This window comes from Amblyraja radiata, chromosome 1, assembly GCF_010909765.2.
Source record: "Amblyraja radiata isolate CabotCenter1 chromosome 1, sAmbRad1.1.pri, whole genome shotgun sequence".
NCBI lineage: Eukaryota > Metazoa > Chordata > Chondrichthyes > Rajiformes > Rajidae > Amblyraja > Amblyraja radiata.
In genome coordinates, this window is record NC_045956.1 from 98,032,330 (window position 1) to 98,059,105 (window position 26,776).

At 42.2% G+C, this 26,776-nt stretch overlaps 1 protein-coding gene across 1 annotated transcript in view; it reads right to left on the bottom strand.

Annotated features, from left to right (window-relative positions):
• Positions 1-9,808: 9,808 nt before the first annotated feature.
• Positions 9,809-26,776, bottom strand: part of arap2 (ArfGAP with RhoGAP domain, ankyrin repeat and PH domain 2) — a 343,820-nt gene continuing 326,852 nt past the window's right edge. Inside the window, exons 30-32 of the mRNA XM_033033190.1 lie at positions 23,343-23,406; positions 17,576-17,707; positions 9,809-11,309 (exon numbers count right to left, since the gene is read on the bottom strand). Coding sequence (XP_032889081.1) covers positions 10,971-11,309; positions 17,576-17,707; positions 23,343-23,406 — 535 coding nt within the window. The 3' untranslated portion in view covers positions 9,809-10,970. The remainder of the gene's footprint in view (positions 11,310-17,575; positions 17,708-23,342; positions 23,407-26,776) is intronic.

Below are 26,776 nucleotides of genomic sequence, written 5' to 3' on the forward strand. Positions count from 1 at the left end.
CGGCACCAAGGCATGGAGCTGTTCTACTATTGCATTGACAGATCTTAAGTCCTGAACCAGTATGTACTGGCCTTCTATCCCTGCCTTGGGCACTGCAAGGATTGAGGTGTTGTAAATAGACTGGCACTTTACTAATATGTCTTGTTCCAGCAATCCCTGAATCAGCTTGTCTATACTCGGAATTGCCTGTTGTTTCAATGGGTACTGCTGTATCGAAGGCAGTGTCACCCCTTTCTGGAGAGCTACCTGGATGGGATCAATGCGAACACATCCTACCTGAGTTGTGTCTTCTGCCCACACTTGTGGGTCCACATACTCACATACCTCACTCCCCAGATGCTGGTGTAGCTGGGCAACAACTGTCCTCAGGGTCTGATAAAACTCAACAGTACATTCGTTAGACAAGCTCTGTTCTTCATATATATTCGGATCTGTCAGATCAATTGCTTTCTATACCATTGCTCCCAAGTCTGGAAAATTCACCTTCCTTGTTATATGTGGAGCAACCTCTGAAGCTCATTTCCATAAATCCAGGGGTATCTTAACATACTCTGCAGTTCCTTCTTGTCCTGTTATCCATGCCAAAATATTCACATTCCAATTTTTTCCTTCTTGAGGTCTGATCAAGGATTATAATTATTTATTTTTGCCACTTCTATCACAGGCCAATGTGATATGAAGCAGAGGGTCATCTTCGAAGTCTAAGGACCGCCATTGCGGTGTCACTGATGAATAGCACAGCCTTTCGGGAGCCCATGAGGTTACTATTATTCCACCGTCGCTGCATTCAATTTTCAATTGAAATGCGCAGAGCAAATCCCTAGCCATTAAATTGCAATCCATCCATTATTACAAATCTATGTTTTATTGCCTTGCTTCGATACACCACTTCGACTGGCTTAGAGATGGGATACTGGCAAACCTGTCCCTGAAATCCGGACAGGCTCTGAACTTCACTATACTTGGGAAGGTTATAAATTGATTGAAGAGATGACATGGATGCCCCTGTATCTCCCAAAAAGGGTGCATATCCTTCCTTCTACTCGTAATGATAGTACAGGTTCTTCATCAGATTTGCATCCGTTCACCACCAAATTAGCTAATCAGGAACGTGAGAATGGATTATTTTGAGAGAAGGGCGTTTGTCTTCTTTGTCCCTGATCCAGTTCCCTCTCTGCTCTCTGTTGGCCCCCTCCTTCTTGTCGTTTTCGTGTTGGGCACTCCCTCCTCTAGTGACCTTGTCTGCCGCAAGTATAATATTGGTCTGGTCCCAATGCTCTATTCCCTTTCCAGTGTCTTGGGGAAATTGGTTCTAAGGGAGATGGTTCATCAGGGTAATCTGGATAATCCGGTTCTGGCACCCTTGCCCAGTATGGCACATCATGCCTTGCTCTTGTCTGAGGACTATTTCATAAGTCTAAATTAGATCTTGGCGCTTTCTTTTCATTACGTATTCACTCTTTGCCTTAACGACTGGCTTTCTAATATCTTTCCAGTGATAGCCAACTGCACGGGCCATTTGACTTGCACTATTCTCTGACCAATCCATGTTGTTTGTCTTGATTGCTTCAGCCACATTAGTTGGCAGACAATTTAACAAAATTGCGCAGTATTGGGGAGTATTCGCCCCATCCCGAAAAATTTAAATCTTCCGACTGATCCATATATAGTTCCGAAAACCTTTCTACAAATTCATCTGCTCCCTCTCCTTTCTTTGGTCTTACATCCAGAATCCTAGCGATGTCTATTGGCTTTTGGAGTGTAGTGGCAAGGGCAGTTAAAACTGCATCTTCCCTTGCAGTTATTGGCAATTACATTGGTCAGTGCCTCATGAGTTGGGTGTCCTTAAGTGGCTACGAACCTGGTATGCTCTGTAGGAGTTATGATCTGTTGTATTATAGCCCACAAATCTCTCGAATTTGCGTGATACACACGCATAGTGTCCAGACATAGTCCACAAAGGAAGCAGGTGATTTCTTTCTGTCAGGTATTTTACTCAGTACTGCCATCATTTCATTTGGTTTCCATGGTGAGTACATGTCAATAGTTTGAGGATTGTTGGCACCAACTGCATTAGCCGGATCAAAGGCTGGGTTAGGCATCTCCTTAACTGGGAACTGGCGGCGAGAAAGTTGTTCAGCCTGCATAATCTTTCCTATGTCTCATTCACTCTCAGTGTCTCCAGAGACGACATCACCCTCTGGTGTATCATCCTCGTCGCTAGGGGGAAGGCAGTACTTTTTTAAAGCATATCTTTTCTCTATGGCTCGTCGTCTTATTCTCCTAGGTTTAGGTTCGTAAACTGGTTCTGGTGATCGGTCTTTTTCTCAAAATACAGGTGCTATTTTCTTTGTCTCGCTCCTTGTACTGAGCGCTACTGGAATATCTGTTAGTGCTGGAGCTGTTGAGGTCAAGGAACTCTGTGCTGGTGCTGCTGTCTGGAGACCAGGTGATAGTACAGGATCACTATCAGCAGGGAGTGTGGGAGGTGCTGTAGGCACAAGGAGGTCTGTGAGGTACATAAGGTGCTGGAGGTGGAGATGACATATAGGAAGCGCAAGGGGAATAAGGTGGAGGCTGCAAACTTCTCTTAATACAAATACTCTCCCAATCTTCCAAATATTCCTTGTCTCCTCCTTCCAAACCAAAGCCAACCAACGAGTTCCTCAACTATAATTCTACAAGTTCCACTTTTCCATCAGGAGTCCCCTTAGTCTCCCGTTCCCTGTGTTCTTTGTAAGCACATCCACATTCCTTTTTCCAAGGCATCCAGAGGTTTATTCCCTTCATCATCTTTTAATTCTATTGCAAGTTTTAAAGCTGCTTCTATAATCTTTGGTCTGGAGCTGGTCCCGACATCATACTCACCAATCAGCTGGGCAGGAGGCGGGCAGACTGAATGTGGATGCCGCACGGCGTCGGGCGGTTACGTCGTCACGCAACGGCCCTTTACTTACAATGGAAACAATCAAAGCTATAGGATCTTTGGAAACAATAGCTCAAGCTATTCGCACTTCAATCATAATGTTCCTAGGACTTAACAAGTTTACTAAAAAATAATGGCAAAAGCTTTCCAATGCACTAGTAAGTCTCTCACAGGACAAGGACACAAATTCCTAACACCTAACAAGTCTCTCACACAATCTATCTCCTTTCAACCAAAGATCTTATAGCAGAGCTATAGGATCTTTGCTTTCAACAGGGCACCCAAGAATCTTTCACACAAATCTCACACACAGAAATCACAGAGATCACACAAGCTTTTAAAACGGTAAATAAAACGAGAAGGTGGGGACCACCTTCTCAACGGAACAATCAAACACACTTCAGCAGAAAATCTCCTGCACTTAAGCACTTGGATTCAAACAAGCAAAATTACACTCAAACAAGAAAAATATATAGTTACAGACTATTATACACAACCACACTGCAATATAAATATAAGCACTTGATTACAGTACAATTCTAAAGTAAATCACACTATTTTAAACTACACTAGATCATCCTATATTAACATACAGTCACGATTCAAACTACGATTACAACAGCAGCATTAATCACACAATAGGGAGGTTTCACGGCAGTCGGGTCGCGACCCATGACCCGTACTGTTGCTAGGCTACTCCAAATGGATTACACGCGATGTACTACAGGTAGGCACTTACCATCAAAGATCTTATAGCACTTTGCTTACCATTGTTTCCAGCGTAGCGGGCCCGTTAAAACCCGCTGAAATTGTCAATTTTTGCGCTGTAAATAATTATGGAAATCGGGATAAGCGTGTGAGACATTTAGCATACTTCAGAATTCCCAAAGTGTGGAGAAATGACGGTAGATAGAAACGAGAGCTGAAGGGACAACAACAGCCAGAGTACTTGGCGAACATTGGCCGTTTGCTCACTGCATTTCATCAAGTAAGGCATTATTTGTGTTTTTTCTTGATTCCTTTGGCATCTAAAAAGTTTCAGAAGTGATAAATCTGGCTGTAAATTTTTTAAATCGCCCATGGTTCTCGTGGGGGTTTTACATACAAAATGAAAACGCATCTGAAGAAAAATTTAGCCAGATTTATCACTTCTGAGAATTTTTAGATACCAAAGGAATCAAGAAAAAACACAAATATTGCCTTACTTGATGATATGCAGTGAGCAAACGCGATAATTCCCAATATTTTCAATGTTTACCAAGCACTTTAGCTGCTGTTTTCCCATCAGTTTCTCGCTTCTCTTTTCCTTCATTTCGCTTCACGTTTGGAATTCTAAAGTTGGGTACATGTCTCTCACACTTACCCCGACTCCCACAATTTTTTTCAGCGCAGAAATGCAACATTTTGGCGGTTTTTAACAGGTAGGAAAGTTCGCGTTTCTAGCATTAATAACATATACCGGAAGTGACGGATGTCTTCCAGTTGGATTTAGCGGCTCCGTGCGTCGAGCCCTATGACCCAGTGACCTTTCGTGCAACCCCCCTATAGCTATATTACAATTAAGGAGGTATATGGAGTTATATACAATTACAGAGTTATTTTACAAGATCAAAAATGGCTCTATACATTACAATAACCAGTAGCCTTCAATATGAATGCCCTGAATCGAAATATTTAGATCACTGTCCAGGTAACAGACGCGTCTTCCCGAGCTCGGTGTTGATTTTAAAGTATATCATCCAAATGTTACTCTAACATTGAGTTCCCTGTACTGGTTGGGACTTAAACCACACACAGGCATGGCCTGGAACCCCCTAGGCCTCAAACCTTCAACCCGCTAAATAGTGGTCTTCAGCACTTTGAGGATATCTCACAATTTATATCCCAGTCTGAGTAGGGCCTCAAACCTCAGGGTCTACCAACCCTCAAACATCGGGCCAGTTTCAGTGGATTCCCGATTGCAACAGCTGTCACCTTACCAATGGTGTGGGACCTTTAACCCACTAGAGAAGAGCCTTTTGAACCCAACTCCCACCCTCCGGGCCTCAAACCCCCTAGGCGGAGACTCAAACCCTCTAGGGCCTCAAACCCTCACCCTCAGTGCTTGCCAGACTACTAATCTTCTATTGATCTCGTCGGGAATCCAAACACAAGCACGTGAATGACTGATTCGTCGTCAGACTAGCGGAGCAGGGAAAACCGATGTGAAAGTCGCACCGTGGCGCCGATTTCTCCTCCCGCAATCTGACACGACTCGATTCCCTGACCGCACATTTATATTTGGCAATCCGTTAAGATCGCGGACAAGCCCCCAATGTTATTCCGTTCCTAGACTTACCCCCCTTAGTCTTGGTCAGACAAACACTGAATACAAGCACTGGAAATCCAAACTCTCTTTTATTACACAATACCAATACAATACCTAATCCAATGCCAAAGGTCCGTTTCTTGTCTCTACTTACTCGAGCCCAACAGCCTCGCGCTACTAGAACACACACCCCAGAAGATCACCACACACCAATGTGCGCCCACTCTTTTATACCTTTACAGACCCTTGGCACGAAAATACATGGGTGATGGGGGCATCATATTATTGATATCAACCTACAAGCATATTATTGATAAGGGCTGCAGAATACATTGAATTACAGTTCCCTAACCCAATCATATAATATCACATAACATAGTTTCAACACAAAGCACTTAGGGGGAAACACTTGTCATGTAAAGACACCTTATTCCACATAAATATCTTGGGAGAGGCCCCTCTCCTGGACCAATCATAATTAGTGGTGGGAAGACTGCAACATTATTGTAATCCATCATTTCCCCAACCAATCCCAAACATGCATTTGCAACAGGACCTAGGTACTTCTGCAAAATCTCATACATATTAACAATTAAAGGCCATCTGGACATCAACCTCTATTCAACCCCTTCCCAGACCACAGACTTCTTGGAGCTATGATCCTCATGGTCTTGCAGCTTTTGCAAAAGATGACAAGCAGGTTTTACAGAAGCAGAAATCCTCCATTTTGTCTAGTACCCAAAATGCCTGATATTATCACTACTTTACCCTCTCTCATTCACGGTTATCTAAGCCACTTTAATATGTTTGCCACTTACCTTTTCTGAGGCAGTTTACAATAACACAATATTTGCCGGCTTACTGTTGAGATGGTGTTGCTATAAGGGGGAGGGGGAAGTTGGTGAATCTGAATAAATAGGTTGTGAGCTCCCGTCCCCCTCGAAAGCCGCCTGAATCTAGAGGTTGGTTTGGGAAGTTCCTCAAGTGGGACTCAGCAACCTTGGCGAAAGGATGTGGAGGGGCAGCTGTGGAAGGCAGCAGCCAGAGTGGTTGCAAGAGCAGTAGGTCATGGCGTGGGACCAGGAAGATGTGGCGGTCGGTGGAGGCCTTATTACAGCTAGGTAAGCAAGTATGTCGAGCACAGCTTGCAGAAGCTACATGGAGCAGCGGTGGCCATGAAAGCAACAAACAGCATTATGCTGGGCCAGGCCGACCCCAACATCATTGATAAACCCTCACTCACCCAGTGTCACCCACGAGAAAGTAAAACATGCATGTCCCCTTTGGCCAAGATCAGACTCATGATTTTTTTTCAGTTTTGAGATTTGATAAATGCAATATGGCGTCGAAGTGCGGCAACACTTTGTGTACTGTCCCAGAAGAGGATCCACTAATTATCCACTATAACAGATCCATTCTTTTACTTGTGTATGATGGTATGGTACTTTATTGTAACATATACCGAGTTACAGTGAAATTAATTTGTGTATACACTTCAATACAAGTATCACTATACATAAGCACTTAGATACATGTTAGATAAGCATCTCAGATACAGTACAAGGGTATAGCAGTAGTACACTGAGACAGTATACAATCGCCAGTTTGGCACCGTTTGCAAGTCCCAGTTGTAAGTGCAGGGTTCTTGATCTGACCATGAAGGTCTGTTGCCCTAAATATGATAGTACTTATGGTATGATTTGACTGGATACCATGCAAAACAAAGTATTTAATTTAATTAGTGAATATAATAAAATAAATTAAGAAATGTTAAAAAAGTCCAAGCACCCTGTTAAAATCCCAAATGGTCACAGGTAAAACATATAAACTTCACACAGACAGCACCCCAGGCCATGAATCAGAGAGGCGGTAGTACTGTCTTGTGCCACCATTATGCTTAACAAACTTTATTTGTCAGTAATTTTTAATAATGATTCTGAGTGATAGAATCATACAACCTGTAAAAACAGGCCATTTAGCCTAACTTGTCTGTGCTAACCGAGATGTTCAATGGCAAATCATAATGGCAAAGTAATGATCTTGGAATGGAAACAATGCACTTGAGAGGAATAGCTTTATTTTGAATGTAAGGGGATGGCATAGGTGAGGGAGATCTTGGACCAGCACATGTCTTTTACTGAAATGAATACAAGTAGAATATTAAGAATCTCTCAACAACTTTAACAGGGTGAATGACTGAATAACCTTAGGGTGCAAGAACCTCAGCTTCAAGGATGCAAGTTCATGTGATCACGCACTCTTTGGACAGTACTGTGCACTGATCGGGAATCAGGCAACAAATACAAACATACAATGATCTTTGATGATGCGCAACATCTCAGGAAGTCTATAAACAACTGTTCCACCCTAAATCTGAGTCCTGAGCAATACCTGTTCTGCCCCTTTATCTGTTAGTCATTGTTAGCATCTTCTCATCAAAAGACAAACAAAGATACAAAGTGCTGGACTAGCAAAGCGGGTCAGGCAGCATTCTGGAGAACATGGATGCAGGGTCAGAACCCTTCTTCAGACTGATTGTAGTGAGGATGAAAGCTGGAAGAAAGGAGGGACGGGACCAAAGCCTGGAAGGTAATAAGTTGATACAGTGGAACGTTTTGGCACACGGGAGAGGGGAGGGAGACGGGGGCAGTTAGGGAGCGGAAAGGGGAGTGGAGGTTTATTTAGTTATCTAAAATTATAGAATTCAATGTTCCTACCCAACCCAATTTCGATCAAATGGTATGAACATTGAAGTCTCTAATTTGAAAGCCCCATCTCCCTCCTTCTACCACCCCCCCCCCCCCCCCCCCCCCCCCCCCCCCCCCCCCCCGTGTCCCACTGGACATGCGCTTCTTTTTCCCCTTACCTTTCTGCCTACCTTCCTTTCTCTAGCTTCACAATTTGCAACTCTTCAATCCTTTCATCTCACATCTGTCTTTTCATTTCTGGCTTTTGCCCACTCTCTATCTATATAAAAAAAAACCTTTATCTGATTAAACCTGCCAGGCTTTGTCCAGCCCCTCCTCTCTTCCAGGTTTTGGTTCCCCCCTATGAACAGTCTAAGAAAGTGTCCTGATTGAAAACATTACCTATCCACCTGCCTGACCCACTCCAGCACTTTGTGTCTTTTTTGTAAACCAGCATCTGCAGTTCCTTGTATCCTCATTAAAATGCTTTTTTTTAAAAAATAAAGGCTCTCATAAAATTGAGTCTTAAACAATCACATTTCCACATATAGTCCAGATATGGTTCAAAAGCATATTGAGCATACAAAAGACAAGGTTAGATTGCATGGATTCCAAGGAGAGATAGCTGAATGGGTAGCAAATTGACTCCATGGAAGGAAGCAGAGGGTGATGGTGGAAGGTTGTTTCTCGGACTGGAGGCCTGTGACAAGTGATGTGCCTCAGGGTTTGGTGCTGCGCCCGTAACAGTTTGTCATCTACATCAATGGTTTAGATGAGAACATACAGGGCCAGAGTAGCAAGTTTGCTGATGAGACAAAAGTGAGTGGTTTTACAGATGGTGAAGATGGTTGTGAAAGATTGCAGCAGGATCTGGATCGATTGGCCAGGTGGGCTGAGGAATGGTTGATGGAATTTAACACAGAGAAGTGTGAGGTGTTGCATTTTGGGACGTCTAACAAGGGCAGGACCTACACAGTAAATGGTAGGCCTCTGGGTAGTGTTGTAGAGCAGAGGGATCTAGGAGTGCAGGTGCATGGTTCCTTGAAGGTCGAGTTGCAGGTAGATAAGTTGGTCAAAAAGATATTTGGCACATTGCCCTTCATCAGTCAGAGTATTGAATATAGAAGTTGGCAGGTCATGTTGTAGTTGTATAAGATTTTGGTGAGACTGCATTTTGAGTATTATGTTCAGTTCTGGGCACCATGATATAGGAAAGATATTGTCAAGCTTGAAAGGGTTCAGAAAAGATTTACGAGGATGTTGCCAGGACTAAAGGGTGTGAGCTATAGGGAGAGGTTGAGTAGGCTGGGTCTCTATTCCTTGGAGCGCAGGAGGATGAGGGGTGATCTTGTAGAGGTGTACAAAATCATGAGAGGAATAGATCGGATAGATGCACAGAGTCTTTTGCCCAAAGTAGGGGAATCGAGGACCAGAGGACATAGGTTCAAGATGAAGGGGAAAAGATTTAATTGGAATCCAAGGGGTAACCTTTTCGTACAAAGGGTGGTAGGTGTATGGAACAGAGGGGGTTGTTGAGGCTGGAACTATCCCATTGTTGAAGAAACAGTTAGACAGGTACATGGATAAGATGGGTTTTGAGGTATATGGACCAAGCGCAGGCAGGTGTAGCTATTGTAGCTTGGACATGTTGGCCGGTGTGGGCAAGTTGGGCCGAAGGGCCTGTTTCCACACTGTATCACTCTATGACTTTATATGTGATTTATACTTGTCAAAAGGACACAGGAATTTCACATTTATCTTTGCTTCCTTGACCATGGCCAAGAAGTTCTCTGATGCAAGTCATAAAATTAATGCTGGCTAGTCTAACAAATTTGCTTTAGGAGTTAATCAAATAAAACACAATCACCAGAAGAATGAAAACTATAGTTTTCACAACATTAACTGATAATCCCAGTAGCTGATCAAAAATGGCTTTAGTGTGCCTTTTTTGGTGCTGCAGCAGACAGGAAAATAAATATTAAAAGGTGCAGGAAATTGGAAAACACTGGAGAATGAAAGCCTAATGCAAGAGCGTTCCGGTGCTGCAGTTTCAGTGGTGCTTGAAAAATAAATGGAATTTCCAATGAACATTATGAGCACAACGAACTGAATAAAATTTCAGATCATTTTAGCCTGCCAGGCCCAGCAATTCGATTCATTCAGCTGCCTTAATGGTGTTTGATTGTTTCCTGCTTTAATGCACTACAGTTTTAAACTTTGCCATTGCCAAGAGCAATTTGGGAATCAATAAACGCATCAATAAATATTTTCATTTGATGAATTTCTAGGTCATCGCTGATGAGTTTTATGCTTTTTCCGATATCTATTCCTATTGTTGTAAAGTACTCCAGTTTTCAGGCCAACATATTAGATATGGACATGCCATCAGCATGCCATAGTTTTAGGGAGATAGTCACCAGAGATTAATCAGTACTATTGTTATCTGCTTTATTTAAGATACATGCAGTGTATTCTACAAGTGACAATGCAGTGATAATGTTACAGTAGGGCACATTAAACCAGAAATATCCCTTTATTGACATAACATAGGACAATGGAGAAGAGGTACTCTGGTGAAATCTACTGCTAAGCAGAAAAACAATCACCACCATAATCCACTACCAATACGGAAGACACCAAGTAAATTAATCATTGTTCACAGATTGTGATCAATCAATATTATTTACTGTACCTCCACGTATTGAATTTCTGTGTAGGAAAAAGCAAAATTGAGTCTCAAGTTCCTTCTTTGTAAATGCTGTGAATATTAAATTATATTACTGAATCTAAGTCAACCATTAGTAATGATGCATGTGAAAAGATTTCAAGTGCACCCACAGAATTGTTCTTTGAGTATTTGTACCGATTCAGTGTGGCTTTTAATATATAGCAATTGGGAGTAGATCCAAGCTCTTTTACTTATGTAAGTGGCCTAATTATGAGTCACCTCATTATCAATGTCTTAAATTGATGAAATCTCCATTTAATATCCATATGATGTCTTCACAGTAGAAGGTCTCTCCATCCATATCTTAAAAGATGACGCACTTCATTCATGCTTTGATGGAGGATTACTTTTTAGAAAGACTGTGTTCAGCTCGTGCATGAGTTTTGAATGAAGTTTTGTATCAGTTCCAAAATACATTTTATTAAGCGTCACTTCTGCTTGACCTGGACACTGTAATCCTTGGCGGAGTCTTAACTTTGTGTCACTTTGTGCTCCAGTAGCTTGACCTGGTCGTAAAATGCGCTTATTTGGCTCTTGTCCGTTGGCAGATAAAATCCCTGAGTGTTCTAGGCAGGCAGCCAAGTGATGTGATTTCCCATGGGTATACTCACGGCTTGGCTGATGAAGGAGATCATTCAGATTCAACTTCCTGGCATCCTTCTGTAACAAAAAATAATTATTTAATGGAGGGGGTTCAATATTCTGGAAGAATGCAACTTCTCTAACCTACAGAAATTACAAATACAAAATTAGGATAGTGCTGCAAATTAAGTACTTCAAACAAGTCACTTGCACGCAGTAATAAGAGTGGTTCCTGGCACAATGCTGTTGCAAAAGCAAAGAAAATTCATGCACAGAAGAGAGAAGTTAACAGTTTGTGATGGCTTTCATTTACAGTTTAGGCGGCACGGTGGTGCTGCGGTAGAGTTGCTGACATACTGCGCCCAAAACCCGGGTTCGATCCCGACTACGGATGTTGTCTGTACGGAGTTTGTACATTCATCCCATGACCTGTGTGGGTTTGCTCCGAGATTTTTGGTTTCCTCCCACACTCCAAAGACGTACAGGTTTGTAGGTTAATTGGCTTGGTATGAATGTAAAATTGGCTGTAGTGTGTGTAGGGCAGTATAAAGGGCCTGTCCAACTTGGGCGACATAATCCGCGAGTTCTGGCGAGTTTGCCCTCGACTCATACTCGCAGCTTGGTCGACATGAGGTCGTAGAAGGTCTTCGTAACTCTCCTTTATGCTCAAGAGTGGTCTCTGCATACTCGAGGCCTCAGCTAGGTCGCGGCGTTTTTTTTCAATATGTTAAAAAATGCCCGCGAGTAAAAAAGGTCGCCATGGAAAAAATATACTTTTTTTACTCGTAGGTTTAGTCGTAGTATGTCGTAGTAGGTTGGCATGTGAGTCGTAGGTAATCGAGGGGAGTCGAAGGTAGTCGTAGATAGTCGTCATGAAGATGAAGGGAGGTCGAAGGGAGGTCGAAGGAGATCAAAGGAGGTCGTCTTCACTCTCCACTATTCGTTGTCCAATTTTCCCGAAGTTAGTCATAGCTAGTCGTAGCTAGTCGAAGCTGGTCTTCAACATAGTCGAAGGAGGTCGAAGGAGGTCTTCTACATAGTCGAAGGAGGTCTTCAACATGTCATTATTTCAAACTCTTCTAAGCTCGGCAATTAGGTCGCCCAAGTGGGACAACCCCTTTAATGTGTGAGGATCGCTGGTCGGTGCGGACTTGGTGGGCCGCAGGTTTCTGCACTGTACCTCTAAACTAAACTAAAGTTTGAACTGATGATGATTCTTTAGTTGCGCTATTCATTTAATTATATTCACCTGCTCCTGGGTCAATGTTTTTATCTTTTGAATATATCCAATGTATATTGTTTTGCTGTTTTTAGACAGCCAGACATAAAAACAGTTTTTATCCACTAGTAGTTGCTCTACTCAACAGCCAATAATCTGTAGCCTCCCTTTGATCTGGTATTTTGTTGGTTCACATGCTTGATCAATGGTGTTTTATCATTAATGTCTTATTATTATTAATGTTTAGTGTTTTCTGAGCCATTTGTAGCTGTCACTGTATGTCATGTTGTTACTTGTGGGTGGAGCACCAAGGTAAATTCCTTGTATGTGAATACTTGGCCAATAAACTTACTTACTTACTTTCAGACAATGCATCATAAAACTTGCTGCGTAAATGACAACTTAAAACTGTGTACTCTGTTTACAAACCCCTTTCCAATTATAAGTAATTTGTTTATATTTATCTATCAAAATTATTGATGTTTTACAGCTCTACCAAACTAAGTCTTCACTACCTCTGCCTCCAATGAAACAAAACCCCCTTTTCCCCCCCCAGTATTTTTGTGCACATTAAGTCCTTCATCTCTGGTACTGCTCTGGTAAATATCCTCCACACAGCCTCCAAGCACTTAGGATCATTCCTGAAGAGTGTTGTCCAGAACTGGTCTACATCCAGCAGGGGCATAAACAGAATTCACTAAAGGCTGAGAATAATTTACTTTATGTTTTATTTCTCTATTAATAAAGCCAGTTGAAAAATGGAATAAAAGGTGCATAGGAAAGTAATATAATAAAAAGCTAAATGGAAAGAAAATCCAATAGTTGTCAAAAGAAATGAGCAAAATGAAAGTCAGGCACTTAAAAAAAAAAAAAATAGCCATCTCATCTTTTCTTATCAGCTTTAAAGACTTCCGCAGGTATGTTAACAGGTGTCTGTCGCTGCACTTCCTAAAATACTACCGATCAGCATACATTGCCATAGCTTGCTCCTCCTGTCCAAATGTATTACTTCTGCCATTTCAACACAAAACCTATGTCTGTCCATTTCTGGCTTGATATCCAAAACTTTAATCCTCATTGATTATTTAAGTTCCAAGTTTCATTGTAAGCCTGGAATTCTCTCCAAGTTTGCAAAATTAATGTACATCAGAGACAGCGATATTCCCAAAATGTATCTGTGGGAAATGATACTATTCCAGTTTGGAAAGGAAAAGTGGCATTTTGTCAATTAGTTTTTGAATGCCTGTTTTTCAATTCTTTTATTTTATCTCTGCCCTCATTTTAAACAGACTTGTAACATCTAAAGCCACCCAGTGCAAACCTTACACCAAAGGAGGATTGTGATCAGAGCCTCAACAACTTCAATTATACTTCTCAATGACCAAGGACACTTTCCATTTGGATCAAGTGACGATTACACTTTCAAGATTCTTTTTTTTTTAAAGTATATACTTTAATTAGTTATGCAGGGTAGTAGCAGCTCCTCTTTAGAACTCTCAGCCATGGACAAATTTCATGCTTACCATTTTGACTTTGCAACACACCCCAAATTGGATACTGAAGGGCAGACATGTCTACTGGGGGTATCGCTTCCAATGCCTCTACAGTCACTCCAACTCAGCTTCAAGGTTCGCTTCCTGGTGGGTCCCCCATGACCGGGCATTTTAATTGGCTCATTGGAGTTTTCAGAACCAAGGAAAACCGACCGGTAATGTTAAATGTTCGCTAAACTTTATTAAAAGTTGTCTGGCTTCTTAAAAGTGTCTCCTCTCCATCTCCCTCACCCACCCCTCTCCCCCCTTCTCTCCCCTTCTCTCCCCCCCCCCCCCCCCCCCCTCCCCACGCTCACTAAAGGACACCGTACACTGTGCCAGCCGTCTTTTACCTTCCTGGTCATCGCGGGTGTGAATTCCAGACAGCGCTCCCCCGCTTTCCCTAGCCCCTGCCTTTGCGATGTGTTTGTGTGTGTGTGTGCTGACGGTCGATCCAGCTCGCGTTTTCATCGCTGACAGTCGATCCAACTCGAGGTTTTTCAGATGAGTGGCCTCGAGCTTGGAGGTCGAAGACAGTAGCTGAAAAGTCGCTTTAGTGGGACAGGCCCTTTTAGGCTAAACACAAATTAGAGGAACAGCATCTCATATTTCGCTTGGGCAGCTTACAGCCCAGTGGTATGAATATTGATTTCTCTAACTTCAGGTAGCCCCGGCATTCCCTCTCTCTCTATCCCTCCCTCACCAAGTCGCACTGGGTTCTCGTTTTCACCCAATAAACAGCCAGCAATGACCTGTTTCCTTTAACATCATTACTTTTGCGCATATCTTTCACTCATTGTTCTTTATCTCTCTACATCATCGCCTATATCTCTTGTTTCCCTTATCCCTAACCAGTCTGAAGAAGGGTCTCAACCCAAAACGTTACCCATTCCTTCTCTCCAGAGATGCTGCCTGGCCCACTGAGTTACTCCAGCTTTTTGCGTCTGTCTTCAGTTTAAACCAGCATCTGCAGTTCCTTCTGACACACTTTGCGTTGGATATTTCCCCAAGCTTACATACCCAGGGATTTGGTTGCAACGCATCAAATGTACTCACATTTCAACACATTACCATTAATCTCTGATGTCCACTGACCGTTGCACCATATAAACTGCCTTACTCCCAGTGGTTTACTGTTGATGGATTATTCCCAAATCCTGCACATGTTCCGAGTCCTAAGGGTGGCTCCATGCTGCTTCTGAGCAATGTTGCTCTCTGAAGGTCATCCTCGGTATGACTTTTAGATTTTTATGTTTACAAACTAAAAATTAACTAGGTCCTAATACTGGCAATTTAAGATGCCAACTTTAAATGAAAGAAGCCTGCAAATATATCTTAGTAATTGTGTTTCAAATGTGCTCGCATTAAACTGGTCAAGCTTCATACTCAGGTTACATAGTGCTGCTCAATTGAATTACGTTTCTTGTAACAAAGCCAACCACATATTCTCCTTCCTCGATTCCTTTTCTAACATCTCTGTCTGTATTTCTGCACAAAAGTATCAGGGATAAGTGTTTCTAATGATTCTCTTGTTTGCAGTGCTTCACATAATTTACCCAAGGTTCTGGAATTTTTGTTTAATTTAGAGATACAGAGTGGAAACACGTCCTTCGGCCTATGGACTGCACCGAGCAGCGATCTCCGCACTCTAACACTATCCTACACAAACTAAGGACAATTTACAATTATACCAAGCCTATTAGCCGACAATCTTGTACGTCTTGGAATGTGGGAGGAAACCAGAGATCCTGGAGACAACCCAAACGGTCACAGGGAGAACGTACAAACTCCCTACAAACAAGCGCCCCAGGTCAGGATTGAACCCTGGTCTCCGGCACTGTAAGGCAGCAACTCTACCACTGCGCCACCTTGCCGTCCCAATTTTCTGCCAACATTACAACAAACAAGAAGGGGAACTCACTGAAATATCACCCAGGTATGCCCACACTCCGTGCCTGTTCATATATGAATGCAGGTTGCAGTAAATCTTCACAGGAAGACGACAAAATAAAATTGTGAGTCAGCAAGGAGGTGCAGGGAGATCAGAGATATCATTCCATTAACTGGGCCTATGTTCATACAGCTTAAATCATGGATTTGAATGCTAAAATCAATGTTTCTTCTCAGTGTAGGCTTTGGGCCTCATAACCAAAAGGACTAGCTGAGGGGAGCAGAAGGCAGCTTGTCTTTGAAGATTAGACTGCTATTGTGCTGACACGAGTTCTCAGGTAACTAAGGAAGGCAAGAGGAGAAGTGGAGCCAAGGGATGTGCGCTTGAGGGAAATACTGGTGTCAGGGAAGTTCTTTTGTTCTTCTCAGCTACACCTTCAGGGATGTATATTTTAACAATCTGCACAGTTAATTGCACAAAGCAGATAGTCCCATAAAAAATTGCCTGATAAAGCACAAATCTGTTTTTCTGTTATCTGTTTTTAACCAAGTGTAGCAGCACTGGTGCAAACTGATGTTGCTTCAGGCCTTAAGCTCCTTAGTTGAACACAGGTCAACGCATATCAGTAGGTACTTTGTTCTTTATCAATAGTGTGTGTGAATTTTTAGCCTCAATATGTTAAAGATAAATGCTCAAGAAAGTAACTGCAAACAAAGTAGAGAGAAAAAGAATGACTCACTGTTACTTATTTATAAACAATTACATTCAGAGTCATACAACTCATCCATGCTGACCAAGATGCCACATCTAAGTTATTCCCATTTACCCATGTCTAGCCCATATCTCACTAAACCTTTCCAATCCATGCACTTGGCCAAGTGTCTTGTAAATGCTGTTATAAATACCTCCTCTTGCAACTCATTCCATATACCCAACACCTTCCAAGAGAAAAGGTTGCCCCTGATTCTGATTAAATCTTTCCCCTCTCACTTCAACCTACATCCTCTGGTTCTTGATTCCTCTACTCTGGGGAAATAGACTCTGTGCATTCACTCTGTCTATTTCCCTCATGATTTTATAAATCTATATAAGATCACCCCCTCAGCTTCCTGTGTTCCAAGGAATAAAACCAAGGCCTGCTTAACCTCTCTCTATAGCTCAGGCCCTCGAGTTATTTAGTTTAAGATCTTGAGTAATTGCGACCTTTAGCCATGCAACACGACTGTCAGTGCAACCGGTAACAACTATAATGTATTTCAATAGACAATCTATTCATCTGTTGCTGCAGAGCAGTTGTTGCCCTATGTTCATAAAAAATAGTGCATGTACTATGAGCAGCATTTACATAAACTAAATTGATATTGGCAGTACTGATGAAGTATCATTTTTATATCATTCCACTTTTGATGGACATATCAGATAATGCTTAAAACATAATTAGTCCACAGCTAAAGCACCAAAAGGTTTGCAAATTGCACAATGAACCATTATGGGCCTGCCCCACTTAGGTGATTTTTCAGCAGATGTGCTACCTTCCAAAATGGCCTCCTTATGCAACATGAGATTCAGACCAGTTCATATATCCTTTGTTTCCAGTGCCAATGCCTAAACTTTGGGAACTTGAGATGAGTTTGTACTGAAATGTATGTGACAGTATGAACCTGAATAGTAACAAAGGGATTGAATAAAGCAAACAACTTACTTGTATTTGTTCCATTTTCTTTCCAGTGGTTGATACTTGGATTGGGGCTATGCCCATGCTCCCTAGCTTTGCTGCCAGCATCATCGATGAAATGTGCAGCTTTCCACCAGCTCGCCAAAGATCACCCTCGTGCTGTAAAAAAAGTCCGCGTTTCAAAAAAGACAGTTCTGTTAAGTGCTTTCTGAACCAAGTTCAGGTTGAATTACAAAGTCACGTGCCATCATTTCCAGTTCAAAATCAGAATATGTGAACGATAATTTAAAGTTATGGACTGCTTTTAGTGTAACAAGGTCAGAATGTTAATGACAGGAGAATTGTCAAATTTAGATCATCTTACAAAAGTAAATATAAGTTTGAGGACATTTGGGGTGGTACAGTGGCGCAGTGGTTTAGGACCTCGTAATATTTAATTGGAAGGATGTGCCACACAGAAACCATTTAGACCAGGAATCTGATTAGTATGAATCCTCTGCTTTGTCTTGCTATGATTGGAAAGGTAAGAATAGAACCTGCAAAACATGGGTGAAGGGGATAAAATTTAGAAGATGGCATAGTCAACCATGTTGTGAGAAGCAATGTATAGTTTTACCCTTGTTAGGCCTCTTGGCCAATAGTGACATTATAAACAGCAATGTTAATAGTGCGGGAGAAGTGGAACCTTGATCGAGGGCTCTAAATTAGTTCAAGAAAAAAGGGTAACATTTGGGGACAAAGTTTGGGGATAATGAGAGGAAAAGGATGCAGTTGTGGCAGAGGCAAAGAAAGTTTAGGAGGAGGAGATAAGGAAGATGGATTTAAAGAAATGCAGGATAGCACTGATAGTACCATCAGCATCAGCGAGGGAGCCAGGAGAACAATTGGTGATGTTGGAGAATAACAAAACAAGATTTATCTTTACATTCTCATATTATCTGTAAAAAGCTATGGAAACTCTGGAAGATGCCCGAGCAATATTAATTCATTCATGAGAGGACAGCTCGCTGGCAATCCAAATGTGGCGATGGCTGCAATGGGGCTTTATGGCCAGCTGCAGCTTAGACTGTGTAAACTGGTGGCGACTATTGCATTTGGGCACAGTGGGCCATTTCCACGCATGGGTACTTTTTTAGGGATTGTCTTTATGTATGGCAATAATCTCACCGACCTGTATGCAAAAATATATATTTCAATAAAATAAAAGAACCATTGACACGAGGGACTGCAAATGCTGGAATCCGGGGCAAACAAACAAACTGCTTGTGGAATTCAGTAGGCCAGGCTACATCTGTGGTGGGGCAAGGTCTTAAAAAATCTCAAGCTTCAACAATTCCTTTCCCCCTACAGATGCTGCTCGACCGTGAGTACCCCTTGCAGCTTGCTTTTTGCCTAGATGAGCATCATGATATCAGTATCACATCCATTAAAATAGCACCAAAGCAACACATCTGTGCAATGTGTAGGTAGGAACTGCAGATGCAGGTTACGTACCGAGGATAGACACAAAATGCTGGAGTAACTCAGCGGGTCAGGCAGCATCTCTGGAGGGAAGGAATGGGTGACGATTCACGTGCTCTTAGTTCACGTGAGAATGCTTCACAACAGATGAAATGTGGACCTTTGATCTCTAATTTACATTGGCATGGATGGAAATGGGCATTGTAGGAATGGTGATGTCATGCATAGGGAAAAGGACAGACATAATGATGTGCACTGTGACGATAAGTGCCCAGTCCAATTTCACAATGAAATGATTTACTTCATAATTTAATTCAGGTAATAACAATTTTGCATCACGTGGCATTTGTAAAACAGGTGCCATGCTTCCAATTTCCAGCCTTGTATACTTTAGCTTACTGAAGGGAGGAATGTGCACACATTCTCGCTGTCCGAGCACGACGTGAGGAGGGCTCTGACACGGGTGAACACGAGAAAAGCTGTAGGCCCCGATGGCATCTCGGGGCGAGTACTCAAGTCCTGTGCTACGCAGCTAGCTCCAGTGCTCACTACATTATTCAACCTCTCCCTGGACAAGTCCGTGGTCCCTGCCTGTTTCAAAAAATCCATCATTGTACCAGTAGCAAAAAATGCCTCCCCAGCCTGTCTGAATGACTACCGTCCGGTGGCCCTTACCTCGGTAGTCATGAAATGCTTTGAGAGGCTGGTGAAGAAACACATCTGCGCCTTCCTCCCTCAGAACATGGACCCGTTGCAGTTCGTATACCGTCCGAACAGATCCATGGACGATGCGGTCTCTCAGGTCTTGCACACCGCTCTCTCCCATCTGGACAGCCAGAAGGGGGGCTACGCGAGGATGCTGTTCATAGACTACAGTTCAGCCTTCAACACGATAGTCCCCACCAGACTGGCCGGGAAACTAATGGAATTGGGGCTCAACACCTCCCTGTGTGCCTGGGTCCTGGACTTTCTCACCGCCAGGCCCCAGGTAGTCAAGATGGGAGGGAATACATCGAAGTCCCTCACCCTGAGCACAGGATCGCCCCAGGGTTGCGTCCTCAGCCCCCTATTGTACTCCCTGTACACACATGATTGTGTGGCTAGGTTCAGCTCCAACTCAATAATTAAGTTTGCTGATGACACTGTGGTGGTGGGCCTGATCTCAGACAACGACGAGAAGGCCTACCGGGAGGAGGTGGCTGGTCTAGCACTCTGGTGCCAGGATAACAGCCTCCTCTTGAACATCAAAAAAACGAAGGAGCTGATCATGGATTTTAAGAGGACACATCATCCGAGGACGTACACTCCATTGAGGATAAATGGGGATCCTGTGGATAGGGTGAACCGTTTTAAATATCTGGGAGTCCACATCTCCGAGGATATGACATGGGCATCACACGCCTCAGCACTCGTGAGTAAGGCAAGGCAGCGCCTTTACCACCTCAGGCAATTGAGGAAATTCAGAGTGTCTCCGAGGATCCTCCAGTGCTTCTACGCAGCGGCGGTGGAAAGCATCTTGTCTGGGAACATTACCATCTGGTTTGGGAATTGCTCTGCCAAGGACAAGAAGGCTCTGCAGAGAGTAGTGCGTTCGGCCGAACGCACTATGGGAACTTCACTTGCCCCCCTGCAGGAACTATACATCAGGAGGTGCAACTCCAGAGCCAACAATATCATGAGAGATCCCTTCCACCCCTGCAACGGACTGTTCCAGCTGCTACGGTCAGGCAAACGCCTCCGTTGCCATACGGTGAGAACGGAGAGGTTGAGAAGGAGTTTCTTCCCAGAGGCCATTCGGACTGTAAACGCCTATCTCACCAGGGACTAACTCTACTGAACGGTTTTCCTTCCATTATTTATTATGTAAAAGAATATGTGTGTTATGATTGTGTTTATAATTTGTTTGGTTGTTTGGTTGTTTGTCCTTTGCACAAAAGTCCGCGAGCATTGCCACTTTCATTTCACTGCACACCTCGTATGTGTATGTGACAAATAGACTTGACTTGAAACAAGTCTTGAAAACTAATTAAAATCAGAGTGGATGTCTGCCAGACTCTCAGGTTCCAGTGTTGTTTTACATCGATTAGGAACATCTGCAGAAAATCTGCTCCACCTATTCAAGCAAACAACATTGAATATGAATATGCACATTTTCATCACCTTAAGGCATTGTATCTTCCCTTCGTGCATTAGTAGTCAGGGTCATTTGCTCAACGAGGCACTGAAGTACCTATTAAAGTGCTAAGCAGGTGCAATGGCCAAGTGATTATCTTACTAGAGTTCTGGGCTAATGGTCTCAAGAGGAGTTCAAATCCCACCATGGCAGATAAGCAACTAAAATTGAGTTAATTAAATAAATCCTTAATGAATGATTATCAGTAACGTTAGCCATGGAGCTACTGGATTGTTGTATAAATCTATCTGGTTCACGAATGTACTTTTGGTAAGTGAATATGCTATCCATAACCACTGCAAAACAAAACAAAAACTGTTGCAGGAACTCAGCGAGTCAGGCAGCATCGATGGATGCAAAGGAATAGCCATAGTTTCGGGTCGAGACCCCGTATCATGACTGCAAATTATCATCATGATGGTTCAGCACCTCCTATAATCCAGACAAAATTACGAGAGCATACTAGAAACCCCCATTGGAAATTGGCCAGTAATTGTGGTGCCTATGCCAGGTGAGGCGGCCGATCTCGATCTCATTGGGACCGTAGTGCTGATTGGCTGGTTGAATTTCCCCACTGCAGCCGGGACTCTGGAGCTCCGGCTTGGCCAGAACCGGCAGATCCGTTCCCATAGCCAACTTCCGCAGCCAATCAGCAGGTTAAATTTGTCCCCTGTGGTCGGGGCTCTGGAACACCGGCCCAGCCAGAACCAGCAGCTCTGTTCTCATGGTCAAATTCTAAGGCCTACTTTTTGGCGGCCCAGGTAGACCGTTCCGGCACAGTAGGAATCCTCTCAGATGCAATGCCCTCTGTTGGTCCAGCAAAATGGATATTCCACAAAGGCTCAGAAACCAAGGGTGCCGGATAATCAGTGGTGGACCTGTACTTAGATAGGAAAAGTGGAAATAGCCCTCCATATTTAATCAAGCACATTCAATGGACTCTACAAGCTGCTGGAACCATCCAAATTCATTCACGAAGCTGCTCAGTTAGGTAGCACGGAGCCACAATTCTTTTGTCTCTGCAGATGTTGAGTTCACCTGTTGAGTTCCTCTTGCAGCATGTTTCTTGCTCCATATTTCAACATCTGCTCTCCCTTGTGTCAACACAACCAGAGACCAGTGTGGTTATTATGTGACTTCACAGAAGGCTCGATGTGTCTGAAGGTTACTACCTTCTGAAATGCCCTGGCAATCCATTCAGTTGTATCAAAGTACAATAAACAAATAAAACCAGCTGGATGATCTGGCATAAACCTAAACAGAAATCATGACAAAGCTCACTCAATAATTTATCATCCTGTGGCCTCAGGGGGAACCTGTGCAATACAAAGATGAGCACTCATAGACTGGAGAAATAATGATCTGGTGTGGCAACAGGATAATATCTTTGAGCCACTGTCATAGCGTCACGCAGCACCGAAAAAGGCCCTTTGCCCCATGCCGACCAAGCTGCTCCATCTACACTAGTCACACCTGCCCGCATTTGGCCCATATCCCTTTAAATTTTCCTATCCATGTACCTTTCCGATCCATTTATAATTGAATTTGGATTGCTCCGGTGGCTTGCAGAGTCCATTAAATATGCTCAATTAAATATGGAGGGCTTTTTCTACTTTTCATATCTAAGTACAGATCCACCATCGATGTTCAAATGTCTTTTAAATGCTGTTATAGTACCTGCCTCAACTACCATCTCTGGCAGCTCGTTCCATGGACCTATCACCAGACTAAAACCCATAAATTCCCTATTTAACAGCATTTGAAGAGACCACGACTTAACGGCATTTCAAGGAGGCAGCTTACCACCACCTTCTTAAGAACAATTGATAAGGTTAACAAATGCTGATCTTAAGAGCAACGCGCAGGCTGCTTGAATAATTAACAAAATGCTTTCTGCTGTTAGGAATTCCTTAAGAGGAACCACCAACCTTTGCAAGTTTTCTCATTACAATTTTAAAGATTGCTGCAAAAATATGTTAAAAATTAACTTTAGGGAATTGAGTTGCTGCATTTTGTTGCAACATTATGGAATAATTAAATCAAATGGGCCTTATATTCAAGTGTGCATCGGATTACATTGAACTCATGCAAGAATTAAGTAGCCATGATGGAACCAAAATATGACTGCAAAATTACACAGAAACATTGAAGATTTCCTACCTGTGCATTGAGCAAACTAGCCAACCATTCCAAATATGTCTCCTCCTTATCACAGCACAAGTACCTGTAGATGGATACATATTTTACATATCAGTCTAATGTTATCAATTATAATTTTAATGCAGAAGATATTATCATAAACCCATTGTGGAATTCATTGCCACAGACGGCAATTGACAGATTCTTGATTAGTAAGTGTGTCAGGGGTTATGGGGAGAAAGCAGGAGAATGGGGTTGAGAGGGAAAGATAGATCAGCCATGATTGAATGTCAGAGTAGACTTGATGGGCCAAATGGCCTAATTCTGCTCATTTTACTTATGAACGTGAATCCGTTAAAAAGGGAACCCATTTGTTTCATGGCATCAACCACTTTCCTGATAAGAACTAATTATTCTCACCCCCATTCTGTCTCCTTAATAATAGCTAAGAAAAAGATGTGGGATTAGTGCCTCTCAGCACATTATGTGATCATAATGTGATCATAAACTGAAGTAATTATCAGCATCTATTTGATTTTCTTCAATGCCCAACAAAACCCTTTAGGTCTCAGTTCTGAAGTTTCCAATTGGTCTAACCTCATAACTCTTTACCTGGGCACCTGATTTCCAGTATTCCTTGTGTGATGATGAGCTATCTGCCTTCATCACAAACAGCCCCACTCCATCAATTATTTACACTTATTTTCTTAATCTCATACTCTTAATCTTTTACATTAAATGTAATTCAATCAAAAGCAATCGCACTTCATAATTTAGTTATTTTATCTCTAGAATTATAATGTAAAACTGTGTTCATAACCTCTCCAATATAGGCTTCCTACAGAGTGAAACATAGAATTGAACATGGTACACCAAGTGCAATCTAAACAGAGCTTGAGAAGACTGTTCAATATCCTCAACTGTACTTTTAATTTTTCCATAAGGGATGTATCTCTTCACTGCTGTATAACTTACAGCTTTTCGATTTGAAAATATTCTGAACATAGTCTTAAGTCAAAATCCTAACCCATTCCTATTTACAGAGGATGGTGGGTATGTGGAACAAAATGTAAAGGGAAGCTGTAGAGACAGGTAAAATTCAAGTGTTTAAAAGACATTTAGGCAGGTACTTGAATGATAAAGGTTTATAAGGATACGAGCCAAACGTTGGCAAACGTTAGCTCAGGTAGACATCTTGATTGGCATGGACAATTTGGGCTGAAAGGTCTGTTACGGTGCTGCATAACTCCGAGTCTATCTTGAACTTTGTGTGCACCAGTTTTGGTGAATCTTTTGGTTAATCATTATTCCTTTGTAACTTTCTGCTCCTATCTACACTAATTACTGTGGCATCCAATTGTTGCTCCCTCCAAGCATTGATCCAGTTCTCAATCTGTCAAGACATATTGTAAATAACTTAGATCCCAGTTGAGATCCGTAGGAGTGACAATAGTCAGATTCAGGTTTTGGAGTCCTAATTCATTATCACTTTACCTACAGTTCCGAATCAATGTCCTATGAATGTTAAAAGGTTATCTACACATTTACAAATCTCCAAACTTTCTCGTATGTGGAATCTCGTCAAATCCTACCAATCAAGTTAAACATGATTTACCTTTTGGAAATACAAAATGACTTTTTCAAATCCATTAGATTTATCCAAATGCTCAATCATTCTACATGGAGTAACTTACCTGTAAATGTTAACAATCTAATTAAAGGTTATTGACTTGAAACATTAAATGTGTTTTTCTGAATGCTGGATGAAGTGCTGAATATTTCCAGCCTAATATTTTCCCATTTCAGGTCTATAATTATAACAGTTGTAGAACAGTTTTACGATTAGTTGTAGTTGCCAAGTTAAACTGATCTCATCTGCCTGTACGTGATCCATATTCCTCTATTTCCTGCATTTTCATGTGCCTATCTTTTTTTTTATTTTTTTAAAATTTTATTTTATTAGAAGTACGTACAATAATGTGGTACCTTGCAGATACCTAATATATATTGACATGTTACATTTTATGTACAACTTCTTATTTTTTTTTTTTTAGCAGTAAATGGAAGAAAAGAAATAGAATAGTAGAAAAATAGAGAAGTGCGTGATAACGAACAGTGAGGTGAAGGAAAGAAGAAAAGAGAGAAAATAGAGAGAGAAAAAGAGGAGATAGAAAACAGGGGACTGAAGGAGAAATAGCTATTTATTATTCTTGACCACCCTTCACTGGCTATATTTAAGAGGGAGTTAGATGTGGCCCTTGTGGCTAAAGGGATCAGGGGGTATGGAGAGAAGGCAGGTACAGGATACTGAGTTGGATGATCAGCCATGATCATATTAAATGGCGGTGCAGGCTCGATGGGCCGAATGGCCTACTCCTGCACCTATTTTCTATGTTTCTATGTTTCACCCGATCCTGAAACAGTTAATTTCTACAGATATGTTGCACCATATGCTTGTAAGAAGTCGATAAATGGAGACCAAATTATTAAGAATTGGTCTGCTTTGTCTGTTAGGAGGAGTCGCATTTCTTCAAGATGTGAGGTGCCTATCTAAAAACCTGCTAAATACCACTATCATATCTGCCTCCAGCACTACCCCCGGCAATGCGTTTCAAGCCCCCAGCACAGTCTGTGAAAAAACGTCCCACACATCTCCATTAAACTTTCCCCGTCACCTATAGCTATGCCCTGTAGTGTTGGACATTACCACCCAGGGGAAATGTTTTCCATTGCCTACTCTTTCTACGGCTCTCATGATTTTAGAAACTTCTATCAATCCACCCCTCAACCTCTAACGCTTCAGAGAAACCAATCCAAGATTATTTGAAACCTTCGCATAAGGCAGCATTCTCATAAACCTCCTCTGCACCCTCTCCAAAGCCTCTATATCTTTCCTGTAATGGGGCGACTAGAACTGTGTGCAATACTCCAAATAAAACCATAAGATCATAAATGATGAGAAGAATTAGGCCATTGGGTTCATCAAGTCTACTCTGCCATTCAATCATGGCTGATCTATCGCTCCCTACAAACCCCATTCTCCTGCCTTCTCCCCATAACCTCTGACACCTGTACTAATCAAGAATCTATCCATCTCTGCCTTAAATATATCCACTGACTTTGCCTCCACATCCTTCTGTGGCAAAGAATTCCAGATTCACATCCGTGGAATTCCTCCTCATCTCCTTCCAAAAAAAAAAACGTGCTTTAATTCTGAGGCTATGATCTCTAGTCCTAGACTCTCCCACTAGTGGAAATATCCTGTCTACATTCACTCTATCCAAGTCTTTCACTATTCTGTACATTTAAATGAGGTTCCCACTCATTCTTCTGAACTCCAGTGAATATAGGCCCAGTGCCGTCAAATGCTCACCATATGTTAACCCACTCATTTTTGGAATATTTCTTGCAAACCTCTTCTGGACCCTCTCCAGAGCCAACACATCCTTCCTCAG